The sequence below is a fragment of the Ovis canadensis genome, chromosome 3, assembly GCF_042477335.2.
Source record: "Ovis canadensis isolate MfBH-ARS-UI-01 breed Bighorn chromosome 3, ARS-UI_OviCan_v2, whole genome shotgun sequence".
NCBI lineage: Eukaryota > Metazoa > Chordata > Mammalia > Artiodactyla > Bovidae > Ovis > Ovis canadensis.
Window position 1 is genome coordinate 39543044 of NC_091247.1, and position 14954 is coordinate 39557997.

The window sequence follows — 14954 nt, forward strand, 5'->3', positions numbered from 1 at the left end:
ATACGTATCACCATTGATGTGTGTCCTGTAGATTCCTAATGTCTATTTTATGCATGTGTGAAACCAAACCACGTAAAAGTAGAATTTAGGCATTCCTGCCAAAAGGAAGTGAATTAAAAGGAGAAGCAGAGCCTTTTCGAGGAGAAAATTGTCCTATCTCTCAGCCAGTGTCAGAATGTGGAAATGTTTACAAAATGCTCATTAAAAGAAAAAAGGATTGCAAGATAGAAACAAAATCTGGTGAGCAGTTTACACTAGGGAGATAAGAAAGGCTAGGCCCCTATGGGGGATTTGTTATCCAATTACTGCAACCTGATTTTTTGGTTGGGGGGGAGAGGAAGAGTGGTAAGGGGGAGGGGGAGAGAGGGGAAGTTTCCAAACTTGTCTCCAGTGACACGAGACATTTATGCTCCGCGAGATAAAACTGCCACTTAGAGCCCCAGGAGCGCTAAACCTTCCTGGGCTGGCCTCGGGGCTGGAGCAGAGTCATGGGTTCCGTGGTCCTGCAGCTGTGCATTCTCTCCTGCCTGCTGCTTCACGCGGTTTCTGGCAACCCTATCATGAGTCTGGAGCAGTCGCCCCTGGAAGAAGACATGCCCCTCTTCGATGATGTCTTCTCAGAGCAAGATGGTGTAGACTTCAACACACTGCTACAGAGCATGAAGAATGAGTTTCTCAAGACATTGAACCTGTCTGACATCCCCATGCAGGACTCGGCCAAGGTTGACCCACCAGAGTACATGCTGGAGCTCTACAACAAATTCGCGACAGATCGCACCTCCATGCCATCCGCCAACATAATCAGGAGTTTCAAGAATGAGGGTAAGTGGAGATTTTACTGATTAAATTTGGCTTGAGTTTTCAGAAGTGGTGGGTAAATTTACAATGGGTGGAAATAATACAGCTAAGAGTAAAGACATCTATAGAGGGGTATGTGTACACAGATATTCCAAAGCAATGCACATTTTGGTCTATACTATTTTTATGGTCATTTTCCAGATAGTACTAAAAGGTATTAAAGAATAGCTTTTTAATCCAGTGCCATAAAGTGTCTACCATTTCACTATCATAATTGGCTCTTTGCAAAATTTCAATTTTGACAGCAGGTAATAAAAAATATTAATGTTGGTCTACCACTACACCTTCGTCATTTTCCAGGTAGGCCTCAGTCCCATTTGGCTTTTAATTGACTCCAGGTTTGTGAACTTCTACTTCAAATGAAAAGGTTGAAAAAAAGACAAAATACAGAGTTGTGATTTGTGTTTCACTCAAACTCTGACGGAGTTTTCATTTTGTGACTTGATGTAAAAAATATTCAAACAGGATGGAAACTTACATTTTAGAGATTCTCCCTAAATTTTTGTTTTGTTTGATGTGTCATGCAGGTCCTTGAGGGCTCAGTGGTAAAAATCTGCCTGGAATGCAGGCGATGTGGGTTCAGTCCCTGGGTGGGGAAGATGCCCTGGAGGAGGGCATAGCAACCCACTCCAGTATTCTTATCTGGAGAACCCCATGGACAGAGGAGCCTGGCGGGCTGCAATCCATAGTGTTGCAAAGAGTCAGACACGACTGAAGCGACTGTGCATGCACGTGTGTATATCGTTGAAACACTGGTTACAGTTTCCAGGAAATGTGCATGCCCAATTAATGATTCAGCTTATTCTGTGTCTTTATGAAGAACAATGCACAAACTTTAAATATCATGGGAAAAGTGTGTTTCCTCCCTCTAGATCTTTATTCAGAACAAAATATAATGACCTAGAAAGTTAATCCTTTGTTTAATATGGTGCAAGTAATACAAAAAAAATTTTTTTTTCTAGAATCTATGGTAAAAGCTGTGGGTCCAAAAAGACTAATTCTCTCATATTTATTAATTATTCTTGTATAGTCATTAACCAGGTACAAAAGACAGTTTAGGTAGATGTTGGCCAAATGTTCTTGAAAGTGAACAGGTAGTAGCAAAACAGGTAGTAGCTCAGAATTTGGATTTTTGAGACAGAGTTGACTTAATAGCTGTGGATATTTAGTTTAACTTCTCTGAATCCCAATTTTTCCTCATCTGTAAATTGAGAATAATATACCTACATAGCAGGCTTCCCAAATGGCGCTAGTGGTAAAGAACCTGCCTGCCAGTGCAGGAGACTTCAGAGACATGGGTTCAATCCCTGTGTCAGGAATCTCCTCTCCTAGAGGAGAGTATGGCAATCCACTCCAGTATTCTTATGCGGAGAACCCCATGGACAGAGGAGCTGGTGAGCTACAATCCACAGGGTGGCAAAGAGTCCAACACAACTGAAGTGACTTAGCAGACACACATACATACATATAACACATTGAGCAATTTCACAAAGAGGTCACGAGTAAGAAAGTACACAATTGCTATGAAGTTTTGAATGTCAGTTATTGCTAATGAATTCCTCAAATTTTAGGCATTGGAGGAAGTATTGAATAGGTATTGCTCAGTCCTGGAGAAACTATTTGGTTTAAAAATGTAGGTGACTGCCAGTTTCAAATACTTAGTAACACTGGAAATGTGACTTCATAACATTTAGTAACATAATGACAATGACAAGTTGAAACTACAGATTCATTTTGGGTCAGTCTGAATTGAAAATAAACAACCTCCTTCCCTATGAAGCCTTCCTAATGTTTCTGATTACTGATCCCTGGGCAGCTGGCTCAGAATGTGGGTGGGAAAATGTTCGCATCCCTGGGGAAAAAAGTTTTTTTAGTTCTCACTTCTGTGGAGGATTTGGATAATCTAGGTCAGGAAGTTCGATGGCACCCCACTCCAGTACTCTTGCCTGGAAAATCCCATGGATGGAGGAGCCTGGTGGGCTGCAGTCCGTGGGGTCGCCAAGAGTCTGACACGACTGAGCGACTTCACTTTCACTTTTCACTCTCATGCATTGGAGAAGGAAATGGCAACCCACTCCAGTGTTCTTGCCTGGAGAATCCCAGGGACGGGGGAGCCTGGTGGGCTGCCGTCTCTTGGGTCGCACAGAGTCGGAATGACTGAAGCGACTTAGCAGCAGCAGGAGCAGGTCAGGAAGTGAAGTTTTCAGAGCTCCTTATTACTGAAGATCAGCGAGGGTGGGAGCAAACCTCTCCGTGAACGCCCCTGCTGCCTGCACCTCTGTCAGTCCTTGGGTGAAAACGCACAGCCCACGGTCATGAATCCCGCACTTCACTCACCCTGTTGGCTGTTATTGTCTTTCTTCGATTTTTTTGCGTTTGCACAGCGCAGCTCCCTAGGAGACAAAGCCCAACAAAACAAAATAAAATTTCCTCTACATCTGACTATCAGGGAAAAACAAGAGCCTCCTCCAAGGTGGAAAAACAGGACATTATTTCCTACCACTGCTTTGAACTCATCTTGGAGAAGTCAGTTCTCTGCATTGAGGCTTGATTTCTTCCAGAATCAGATGACCAGAAGAGCAATACAAGCATTATAGAATCACTGTAAGAGCTAGATAAAACAGTTTGCAAAGCACCTGGCACAGGAAATTTGCTCAACAAACCTTAGTTCCCTCGCCTGAAATATAACACCATTATTATTACTATACTTGCACAAGCCCAGTGAGCTTATTTTTTATACCAGCTCTATTGAAGCATAATTGACATACAGTAAACTTCATATATTTAAAGTGTGTAATTTAACCGGGTTTGACTTATGTAAACCTCCATCAGGACCACCACCACCATCCAGATAGTGTGACCATACGCATCATCAGTGAAAGTTCGTTCTTTTGTGCTTCTCTGTAAACGCTTCCTCCCACAACAGTGAGCTTTTATTGTGTGCATTTTTTAAATGGATGGAACACTAGTTTATTTCCCTATTTTTGGTTTTCTCATGTTTCCTGTCCAAGGGGAGTAAAGCTTCCTCCATTCATATGGTGGGGGTCGGGGGAGGCGTACAACTACCAAATTGCTTGATATATTAAGGACACACATCGTGCCCGTAATCAGTTCGGTTTGATGTCCAGAATCATCAACTCATCAATATTTTTTAAAGTGCTATCTCCATCACAGTAGATTAGGGGCATAGCAGGGAATTTAAGTTGTGGTGCCTGACAGTGGGATATCAATCTATTAATAGTTGGGAGGATCCACTTATAAAGACAACTGAGAAACAAGGACACGGGTAGCAAGGTCAAAGGAGAGATAGACAGAGTAAGTACTCAAGTTACCCAGAAGGGAGTGGGCTTCCAGATAGGGAGGTGAGGAAAGGAGGGTCCCGGAGGGAGGGGTCACAGCTAGATAGGTGGAGAAGAGGGAGTAGACCTTTTCAAGGGTCAGAAGAACATATCTAAAGGTGCAATAGACAGTAAAGCAAAGAAATGTTTGGGCAAGTAGTGAAGATATCAGTCTGCTTTAAATAAGAAACTTTTAAGAGATTTGTTTAATCTTTCAATCAATATTAATTGATAAATTGCATTACTCCATGCTGCTGGCAAAGAATGGGAGCTATGACTGGGTCAACAGATTAAGACCTGATTACAGTCTAGTTTTGAGAGCCATGCTAGAGAGTCTAAATTCATTCTATTCACCTAGTTCTCACTGGTGGTGTATTAGAATATTTGGGGTGGTACCCAGAGGAAGCTGTAACTCATGTGAAATCATTATATATTTTTGTTAATGTGGATTGAAAAAAAAATCCACATAACTATCATCTTAAACCTCTCATTTCAAGAATAGAGCTGCTTAGGACAAGTCTAAAAGTTAGTATGAAAACAATCAAATCAAATTAAATATTAAAAAATACAATCTGGCATAGGGACCTAACAGAAATCATGAACCGGATATACAATTGGGAAAATGTTGCCAAAGATAATGGAGATCCCCTCTGATGATGATTCTGAGCCTCTTTGGCATTGTGGAACACTTTGATTGAAGACAGATGCCTTTAGGGATTCATCGTAGACAGGTTCTACCTGGGGCAAACTACTTCCCTGGTGGCTCAGATGGTAAAGAGTCTGCCTGCAATGTGGGAGACTGGGGTTCGATTCCTGAATTGGGAAGATCCCTTGGAGAAGGAAATGGTAACCCACTCCAATATTCTTGCCTGGAAAATCCCATGGACAGAGGAGCCTGGGGGGCTACCGTCCATGGGATCGCAAAGAGTTGGACATGATTGAGCGACTAACACACAAGTGTACAAGTGTACAAGATTTGGACACCTATAAAATTTGCATATAGGGAGTCAACATGATAATATCTGGAGGTGTGCTTCTAAGACTAAGGGACCTTCAAAGTTTTATTTCATAAACATTCTGAATGTTTCCTATGTGCACAAAATCAAGGGCAAAATTAAGGCAACCAATTCACCCTCAAGGTTCATTTTCCCCCATCCCTCCTTACAAAGGACCGCACACTCCAGATTCAACTGTGGTGACCCTCTTAGTGTTATGGCTATCTTGTTGAACTTGTTAGGCTTTGGTGTCTAGAGCAGGGGTCAGCAACTTTTTTCCTGTAAAGGGCCAGATAAGTAAATATTTTAAGTTTTGTGGGCCATATGATCTCTGTTGAGACTGTTAACTCTGCCATTGTAGTGCAACAGTATCCACAAACATAAGGCAGAAATGAATAGTATAATATAGTGAAAGTCGCTCAGTTATGTCCGACTCCTTGCAACCCCTAGGATTATACAGTCCATGGAATTCTCCAGGCTAGAATACTGGAGTGGGTAGCCTTTCCTTCTCCAGGGAAACTTCCCAATCCAGGGATAGAACTCAGGTCTCCTGCATTGCAGGTGGATTCTTTATCATCTATCAGGGTGAACTTTATGTCCAAAACCAGGTGGTACAGGACTCACCTTGTGGTCCAGTGGTTAAGAATCCACCCTCCAATGCAGGAGCTGGGGGTTCAGTCCCTGGTCAGGGAACTAAGATCCCATATGCCTGCAGCCAAGTTTAAAAAACAAACAGGTGACAGGGCCGATTTGATCCATGAGCTAGGTTTACAAACCCCTGGTCTAAATGGATGTTTTTCTGGAAGGTCCTGACTATGTGAAGGACTCCATCCATAAGTACAAATATGAAAAGCCATGACAACCTCATCTCTGAAAAGTTTCAAGCAAAGAACAACCACCTTACAGTTCATTTGATAACTCCTCACTGGTTAGAAAATTTTGCCTGCACAATCTCCAAGGACCCTCCCAGTTTTGTAATTCTGTGACTGATAAGTTATGGGAACCAGGCTGGGTGTATCTTCTCTCTTTCATTAGGGGGCCAGTTTCCATTTATTCTTGGCAGCTTAAGGTGGTCTAGCATTCAATGTTTGACCTTCAGTACTTTCTCTTGGAGAATGCCAACACTGTGTTTGTTTTCACTGATTTTCCTTCATTCTCTCTGCATGGAGAGAGTGGACAGGCACTCTTATTGCATAAATAAGCATCTGTTTTTCTCTGATAGATGCTGCAAATCTGATTTCTGTTTTGTGTTTTCCAGATCTGTTTTCCCAACCAGCCAGTTTTAACGGACTCCGAAAATACCCTCTCCTCTTCAATGTATCCATCCCTCACCATGAAGACATCATCATGGCTGAGCTCAGGTTGTACACCCTGGTGCAAAGAGACCGACTTATATATGAAGGAGTGGACCGGAAAATCACCATTTTTGAAGTACTTGAGAGCAAAGAGGACCACGAAGGGGAAAGAAGCATGCTGGTCTTAGTGTCAGGGGAGATCTACGGAACCAACAGTGAGTGGGAGACTTTTGATGTCACTGATGCCATCAGGCATTGGCAAAAGTCAGGCTCATCCACCCACCAGCTGGAGGTCCACATTGAGAGCAAACACGAAACAGAGGACACACTTGGCAGGGGACAACTGGAAATAGATACTAGTGCCCAGAATAAGCATGAACCTTTGCTTGTCGTGTTTTCTGATGACCAAAGCAGTGAGAAGGAGCGGAAAGAGGAACTGGATGAAATGATCGCTCACGAGCAATTCCCAGAGATGGACAACCTGGATTTGGACGGTTATTCCAACGGACCTGGGGAAGAGGCTTTGCTGCAGATGAGGTCAAATATCATCTATGACTCCACTGCCCGCATCAGAAGGAATGCAAAAGGAAACTACTGCAAGAGGACCCCGCTCTACATCGACTTCAAGGAGATTGGCTGGGACTCTTGGATCATCGCTCCACCTGGATATGAAGCCTATGAATGTCGTGGTGTTTGCAACTACCCCCTGGCAGAGCATCTCACCCCTACAAAGCATGCGATTATCCAGGCCTTGGTCCACCTCAAGAATTCCCAGAAGGCTTCCAAAGCCTGCTGTGTGCCCACCAAGCTCGAGCCCATCTCCATCCTCTATTTAGATAAGGGCGTCGTTACCTACAAGTTTAAATATGAGGGCATGGCTGTCTCTGAATGTGGCTGTAGATAGGAGAGGAATCCTGTGGCTTATTTAATAACTGTAAATGTGTATATTTTGTGTTCCTATTTAATGAGATTATTTAATAAGGGTGTACAGATCATAGAGGCTTGCTGCCTTAGGGAATATTTCAGGTGGGTTTGTTGTAGGAAATCCATGTTTTATTCTGCAGTCAAGTCCCTTCCGATCTATTTTTCTTTGGACTTATCATGTCCTGGCAATGCCATCTCTAACAGCAAGGAGCAAGCCCACACTACTTGCCTTCTATGTCAATTCAAAAGGAACACCACTAAGCAGAAATACAGTGTTAAGAGAGGTAGATATTTGTGTATGTATATGTGTACATAGATAAGCTTATCAACCCTTTTGGATCTACAGAGGCAGATTCTACTCACATGCACCATCAAACGTGTATATATTAAAAGCCACTGGGAAGGTCTCAGTCACCTCTTCTCTGAGTAGGATTTACATTAAGATAAATTGCACCAGGAATTTAACCATCCTAGGAGCTATTCCATCTCTTCAATACTCTTGGAACTCTAGATGCAGCTTTGGTGAGTTGAATTTCTGTCATTACTCAGAGCAGCAAAGCCTGGTAAAGAGGCTGTACATTAGAGGGGAGGGGTTGTTTGATACAGAAACCAAAGGGCTTCAAGGGGCAGTGGCCTTAAGGGACAATAGCAAGGAGGAGCCCCTGGGAGACTAGTGTGCTTTCGAAGGTGGTGCCTTGTCAAGAAAGGAAAGCAGGGGACTTCGTCTGTTCCTGAGGTGATAGAAAATTCAAGGCCTTATGTGTTGGCCTTTATGGCTACAGAGGGTGTGGGAGGTGGGAAAGGCTCCTAGGGGAGGAGGGACAAAGAATAGAGATGTCCCAGGACTGTTTGTAACAGTATAAGCAGGTCTAATTGGATAGTTAAATATTTTGGACAAAATGAAATTATCAAAGACCAAGAGAAGGAAATATCAAAAGGGATCTGTTTGTTGGACTCTTCACTTCTTACTCTTTTCTTCACTTTTTCTCCTTTGCCTCTGAACTTCTGCTCTTGCTTTTTCCCACATTTTCACTTCCGTCTCCCTTTCTGCCCCTGCACTTTGTGAACTTCTTCCATTCCTGTGTCCCATGTCTTCACTGGCTTTCGCTGTCCCTGCTGTGAGCTGAAAGAGGACACCTAAAAAGCATTTGCTCTTAGGATAGAAGAAGTTAGTGCTTTATGTCGAGATTTCCCCCTGATATTTTATTTAGTTGAATTGCTAATATATAAGAATTTTGTTCATGAAGAATACTAAAGTGTAAGAAAAAGAGAACCAGAGTCAAAATGAATACACTTAAACAAATGAGGTAGTGAACAGACACACAACAAATGGCTTGAAAGCCAAGCTGGAATTTAGAAATTGGCTATGGTAGAAACCTGGTGCCTTCCCTTCCTTCTCCTGCTGCAGTCTTTCTGTTTTGCCAGGATGAAGGGGCTGGGAAGTTGCTTCTGATGGGAATGGTCTGGGAGGTCTGCCCAGTAGTTGGCCAGTTGGAAGGATACTTGAGACTCTGACTTTGGTCTCAGGGCTCCTCGTGCAGGACCACAGGTGCTGTGTAAGCAGAACCATGGCAGAATTGTTCCAGCACCTCCAGGCAGATGACAGGGATGGTCCAAGCTAGAACTGGAAATGTGGTTCCCCCACCCTCACCCAACCGAATTCTTCTTAAGAAGTTTTGCACTTTTTTTTTTTAAACCCTGGGAAGCCATCAGCCTTCCTTTGACAAGACTCTGGGTTCATAAAACTCATCTTGCACTAGAAAATAGAGGCAAGGGAAGCTATTGTGAAGGACATTTTGCTGAATTTGGACCTCAGCTCTGCACATCCATTGTCTGCTGGTGTCCAGAGGGTGAGTCCTGGAGAATTCATTGGCCCTAGAAAAATGGAGTTTTGGCCAGCAGTGGGTATATGGTGACTGACAATTTGAGACAGCTAGGCAACTCAGAATTATTCAGTGATGGAATGTCTCCTACCTAAAATGGTGTGTGTGTGTGTGTGTGTGTGTGTGTGTGTAACTGGCTTTATATAGCCAAGCTTAGTACCCTCTGTGAGAAGGGGTCCATCCTTTCCATTCATGGTACACATCATTTACTCATATACTCTATAGTACTTCTAAAGGATACTGTAATAGACATATGGTAAAACCTTGGTTGAATAGGATTGTTCTAGCTAGATAAAAACCAACCAAGATTTTCTTTATATGTAAAATACATAGGAGTCATATGCTGGTGAATGCTTTATAACCAGCAGTGGTAAGGATGGGAGTGGTGGGAGGGAATAGCTCTGATTTGTGGGTTTTGGTGGTATAAATATCCCCCCCTCCACCACCATGGCCTATTTCAAGCCACCAGTGTATTGTCAGTTGGCTCACAAAATTCCCATAAACGTAACAGCAGGTTCTCAGGAGTCACGCATGCCAGCTCTGGTACCCTCCGCTGTTAGCATATAGATAATAAAACACTGATGGTGTGAGGTGCCAGACTCTGCTTTTTTCATCCCCTCTGCTGGCTTTGCCGGGTTCCTAGAGAAGTGTGTCATGAGCCCTCCTAATCACTCTTCCATTAAAGAGATGTGAAAATCTAAGCTGTAAGCAATCAGGCTGCATATGCCAGGTATTTCTCTTTTTATTGCAGTCCAGATGTAAACATGCGTTTCTAAGATTTTCTTCTTCCCTACAGAAAGAGAGTGCAGAAAGCCATTTACTGCTTATTCGAATGTTTTTTTTTTTCTTTCTTCTCATCAAAAAATGAAGAGACACTGACCATAGATAGCGGAGCCCTGCCATCTCCCCTTAGACCTCCTGAAGCATGTTTGCAACCTCTCTACATCACTGCATTGATGCAGAGCCAGGAAGTTGTCAGACCCTTAGGAAAGTAGAATTCCCTACTGTCTTTTCTGTCATAGACCTTTGCTATGTCCCACGCGTCTTTTTTTATACTTTTATGGCAGAATTATCATCATAGAAGTTGATAAACCTAAATGACTTTCGAGGAGAAAGATAGCAGAGGGACTTTGGCAGCCAACAACCCAAATATTCATGTAAAAGTTTCTAGGCTTCCTACTATTTATTGATGGATATATTTATTTTTGTAATATAGTGTAGAATACCAAATATTTTATTTTTATGTTTGTGATTCTCTCTTGGATAAAAGAGTCTTCTGTGCTTTTTCAAACAGTATCTTCCCCTAAATATGGCTCCTTTACAATGTATGGCCTATATTTTCATCTCTCTCTTTTTGCACCAACATTTCCTGTTTAAGGAGTCTTTTCATAACTTTGCCATAACTTTGTATATTTGTACCTTGTAGGCATGCTGTGAGCTCCTTGGCATGTTTACTGATTTGTAAATAGGACAGTTTTAACTGAAGTGCCCATGTTTTCAGAAAACATTGCATCAGTAAATGTCACTCTAATGAGCTGACACTATCATTTTACTGTGAGAGGCAAATGTCAGGATGTGAGGGACTAGGATTGCTGCTCAGTGAATGGAGACAGAATGTAATGGGGGCCTTTCATCCCCCCAAACTGGGTGCTTCCCCTCTGATCTTATCCATTGCCTTCAATGACCCACCAATTCAGATATCCAGTTGGAAAAATCTGTTTGTAATTGGACCCATTATGCTATCAATGAAAAAGATATATATAATATATATATTAATTTAGTGATTTCTCCAAAGAATCAGTCTTAAAGTGAATAACTTCCTTCCTGCATGTAATTTTTTGGTCTGGAACAGTGGTAAATACTTTCCCCAGAACTCTGAGTAAATTTTGTGGTATTCTTTGGAACTTTCATTGTTGAAGTAAAAGATACTTTCATAGAAAGGAATTTTACGTATGACTGCTTACTGCACTCATCAACAGACTATAAAATCCAGCAATGTTTTAGCAAAACCATTTGCAGTTTGTAACACTGGAGGGACCTTGCCCTTTTTAAAGACTGTGGATCTTTTCACAGAGTCACCATGGGTGGTACTTAGCCCTTTTTGGATCTGGTTAAAAAAAGCAATGCTTCTGTGACTCTGCCTTTTCTTGGCTCCAAAAAAGACATTTGGTTTCACACATTAGAATGAAGGAAAAGTAGATAATGTATAATAGCAGCAAAAAAGGGTGTTTCTGGGTGTGGAAATGTATGCAAAGTGAACAACCCCATCAAGGAATACCGTTGGTTGTGATCCACATGTTTCCATTGCACACGAGCACTTGTTTTGTGAGAGTCTGGCCTGAGTGCTGTGGGAATGTTGACTGCTTGCCCCCACCTAACACGCCCCCACAAACACGGGAAATCGGCTAATACCGCAGTCACTCTGAACCAGCTGAAGCACGTTCATGTTCTCTTGTCAAACCATGTCTAAATGTATGTAGTAACTATTAGACTAAAGTGAAGATGGAAATAAATATTTGACACTGTGTTCATAAGCCACATGTGTACATTCAAGATCATCTTGTTAAATAAAATGGACAAATTATTTTGACAATAATTATTTGCAGCTTATTTTCCTCGAGATGAAACCTTTTCTGCCTTCCCTTCCCACCCCACCCCCTTCTTTTGCATATCTGTTTCACAGTCTATTCTGATGGAATAAAGCTTCCTGCTACTTTTGTAGAGCATGGCCAGAGGAAATGATGAGTTGGTTTTGGTCTCTGGTCTCCCCAGAGAGTGAGTAATTGTTTCTGTCATTTTATACAACTTTCTATGAATCCCAAGAATTCCAGAGACATACATAGACAATGATGTTGGTTCCTGTCAATAATTGAGAAATATTTCTTCTTTGAGTGTGGAATGAGGCAGGACAAGCAGAAGTTTCTTTGGGAAACATACTCATGCTAAATTTCACTGAAATTTGATTATTCAAACTTTAGAGAATCTCAGGCTTAGAAGGGAACTTGAAAGTTATCTGAGGGCTACTCAGGCAGCCGCCAGAACATCTTTCATCTTTTCTGCAAATATTAGTGATGAGAAGGGAACACACTTCCTTTAAGGAGCACCTAATGCGTTTTTAGAGGGGCTGCCTTGATTATACTCACTTCATCAAGTAGGTTAGGTCCTTATGCATACAGGTCACTTCATGAGAGACAAAGGTAAACAGAAAGCTGTTAGGGTTCTTCCTTATATGACATTTAATTCTCTCGCAGTGACCCTCACAGCTTTCCAGTTCCTAGCACTTGGGGCGGAACATGTACATCTGATCGACCTTCCTGACAGCCTCTCTGGCTTGCAGACAGCTCTTCTGTCCTTCTGGATCCACTGTTTCCCTTGTTCTGCAATAGGAAAGGAAAATGTTAGGTGCTCAGAGGTGTCCGACTCTTTGTGACCCCATGGACTGTAGCCTGCCAGGTTCCTCTGTCCATCGAATTTTCCAACCTAGAATACTGGAGTGGGTTGCCCTTTCCTTCTCCCGGGGATATTCCTAAGCCAGTGATCAAACCAGGGTCCCCTTCACTGCAGGCGGATTCTTTACTGTCTGAGCCACCAGGGAAGCAATAGACTATGTTGAAACACATGCCCAGAAACAGCTCCTTCAGCCAGAGGCAAACAGAAGGAAGGCCTGTACCTGGTCTGGACCTTGGCCCTGATGGGGTAATAGGTTTGGTGGACAGACAGATGGTGCTGCTTGTCCTGGGAGGAAGTTTACTCTTATGGCAGAACATGGGATCTGAAGAACATAGAGACAGTCCCAGGTGGGTTAAAATTCCTTTTATCAATCATCCTGCACCTCTGCTCTTAAGGTGAATGGGTCTTTGTGATGTTGAGGGAAAATAGTGTCATGAGAGGAGCTCCATGTGACTCTAGTCACGTGGACAAGAGCCCGCTTTTGTAGAGAAGTGACTATTTGCAAATAAGGGGCCTGGTTGGAGAAGGTGAGAGCTTGTTAACTTGGGTGGTTATAAATGGATTATGTGATTATCTTCAACTCACTCCCCCAAACTGTCAGTTTACAAGAACCAGCTCCTGCCTTCTCTTAATGTTCATCAGACAGTTCACACAGATCCACAGGAGCTCAGCTCATCCCAAGGAGAAAGTCCAGAAACTACACAGACACCCAGTCTATTTTCACTCTTAAATGAGATTCTGAGACTCTTGTAAAAGCTTTAGGACTCTCAGTTCAAGTTAAGATTCTGCGGTGGGAAGTGTGAAGCAGAGTTTCAGCAGAAAATTTTCACTCACAGGATACAAGGCCAGCTTCTTCCCACAGAAGAGAAATGGTGTTAGAAAATACAGTTCTAAACCAGTCCATTCTGAAGGAGATCAACCCTGGGATTTCTTTGGAAGGAATGATGCTAAAGCTGAAACTCCAGTACTTTGGCCACTTCATGTGAAGAGTTGACTCATTGGAAAAGACTTTGATTCTGGGAGGGATTGGGGGCAGGAGGAGAAGGGGATGACAGAGGATGAGATGGCTGGATGGCATCACTGACTTGATGGACGTGAATCTGAGTGAACTCCGGGAGTTGGTGATGGACAGGGAGGCCTGGCGTGCTGCGATTCATGGGGTCACAAAGAGTCGGACACGACTGAGCGACTGAACTGAACTGAACTGAACCCCTCTAATACTCCCTCGTTAGTATTTTTGCCTAAAATGCATGATATAACCTGATCAATTACGAGGGAATATCCGATGAGTCCGTTTGGAGAATATTCTAGAGCATAACCAAGCTGTACTCTCTTAAATCTTTGAGGAAAGGCAAAGAAAAACTGAGAAGTTATTATAGATTAAAAGAGGCTAAAGAGACATGACAACTAAATGCAACACATGACCCTAGATTGGATCCTAGGTCCGCCCCCTCAGTGCCCTCTTCCACCAAAAGAGCAAAAGGACATTCTCTTTTTGTTAAGTTCTCTACTTCTCAGGGGGTAGAGTCTTCAGCTCTACACTCTCAAATGATGGTCATTTTAAAAAAAAATCTTCTGCATGGTTATTGCTCTTTCTCTGAAGCTGTGGGGAGTCGTATGGGAGGAGTAACTAGGCCTTTTGCCCAATGTCATCTGCAAGAAGCAAGCAAGTAGCATTCAAAAGAAGACCTTTGCCCAGTGGGTAGACAGAAGGAAAACAGACTAGAGGGGAAATTATTTATCCGCGTGGCAAACGTGATGTCAGTACATGAGCTATGGCCAAGCATTTTCCTGAAATAACCACGCTCAACACTCCATTCCCCGAAAAGAAGCACGCTTTTCAGGCAGTAAACCATCTGTTTTAAGTGTTTAGAAAACGGCTCTCCAATCACTGGTAATTTAAACTTCCTTATACCCCAGTTCAATGTTTGATAAGGAAAGAGTGCTAACAGGATGGGAACTGAGTGACTATATTAAGAAACCCAGCCAGAACAAAAACCAGCCCCCTGCAGCTATGTTGTTTATGCTCCAGATCCATCTGTTTTAATTAACGTAATATTTACATGAGACCAGCTCCTGTCACATGTTCTGTTCTTTAATATTTTTTTGTTTTTATGGGGGGTGTTGTTGTTGCCTTTTTTAAAGTTCCTACAAAAGCACAACACAGTGAAATCATACCATTGCAGCCTAGCCCCCAAGGGCCAGGTCCTC

General features: G+C 42.6%; 1 protein-coding gene across 1 annotated transcript; it reads left to right on the forward strand.

The window, feature by feature from the left end:
- The first annotated feature begins 488 nt into the window (after positions 1–488).
- Positions 489–11889, forward strand: BMP10 (bone morphogenetic protein 10). Its single transcript, XM_069586315.1, has 2 exons — positions 489–822; positions 6450–11889. The coding sequence occupies exons 1-2, from the start codon at positions 489–491 to the stop codon at positions 7388–7390; spliced, it is 1275 nt and encodes a 424-aa protein (XP_069442416.1). The 3' UTR covers positions 7391–11889.
- Positions 11890–14954: the final 3065 nt, after the last annotated feature.

What these genes read in the sequence shown, in the direction of transcription:
- BMP10 (XM_069586315.1), top strand. Translation starts at nt 489, where the DNA reads ATGGGTTCCGTGGTCCTGCAGCTGTGCATTCTCTCCTGCCTGCTGCTT. An exon ending in CAGGAGTTTCAAGAATGAGG is followed by an intron (nt 823 to 6,449) that starts GTAAGTGGAGAT and finishes TGTGTTTTCCAG; the next exon opens with ATCTGTTTTCCCAACCAGCC.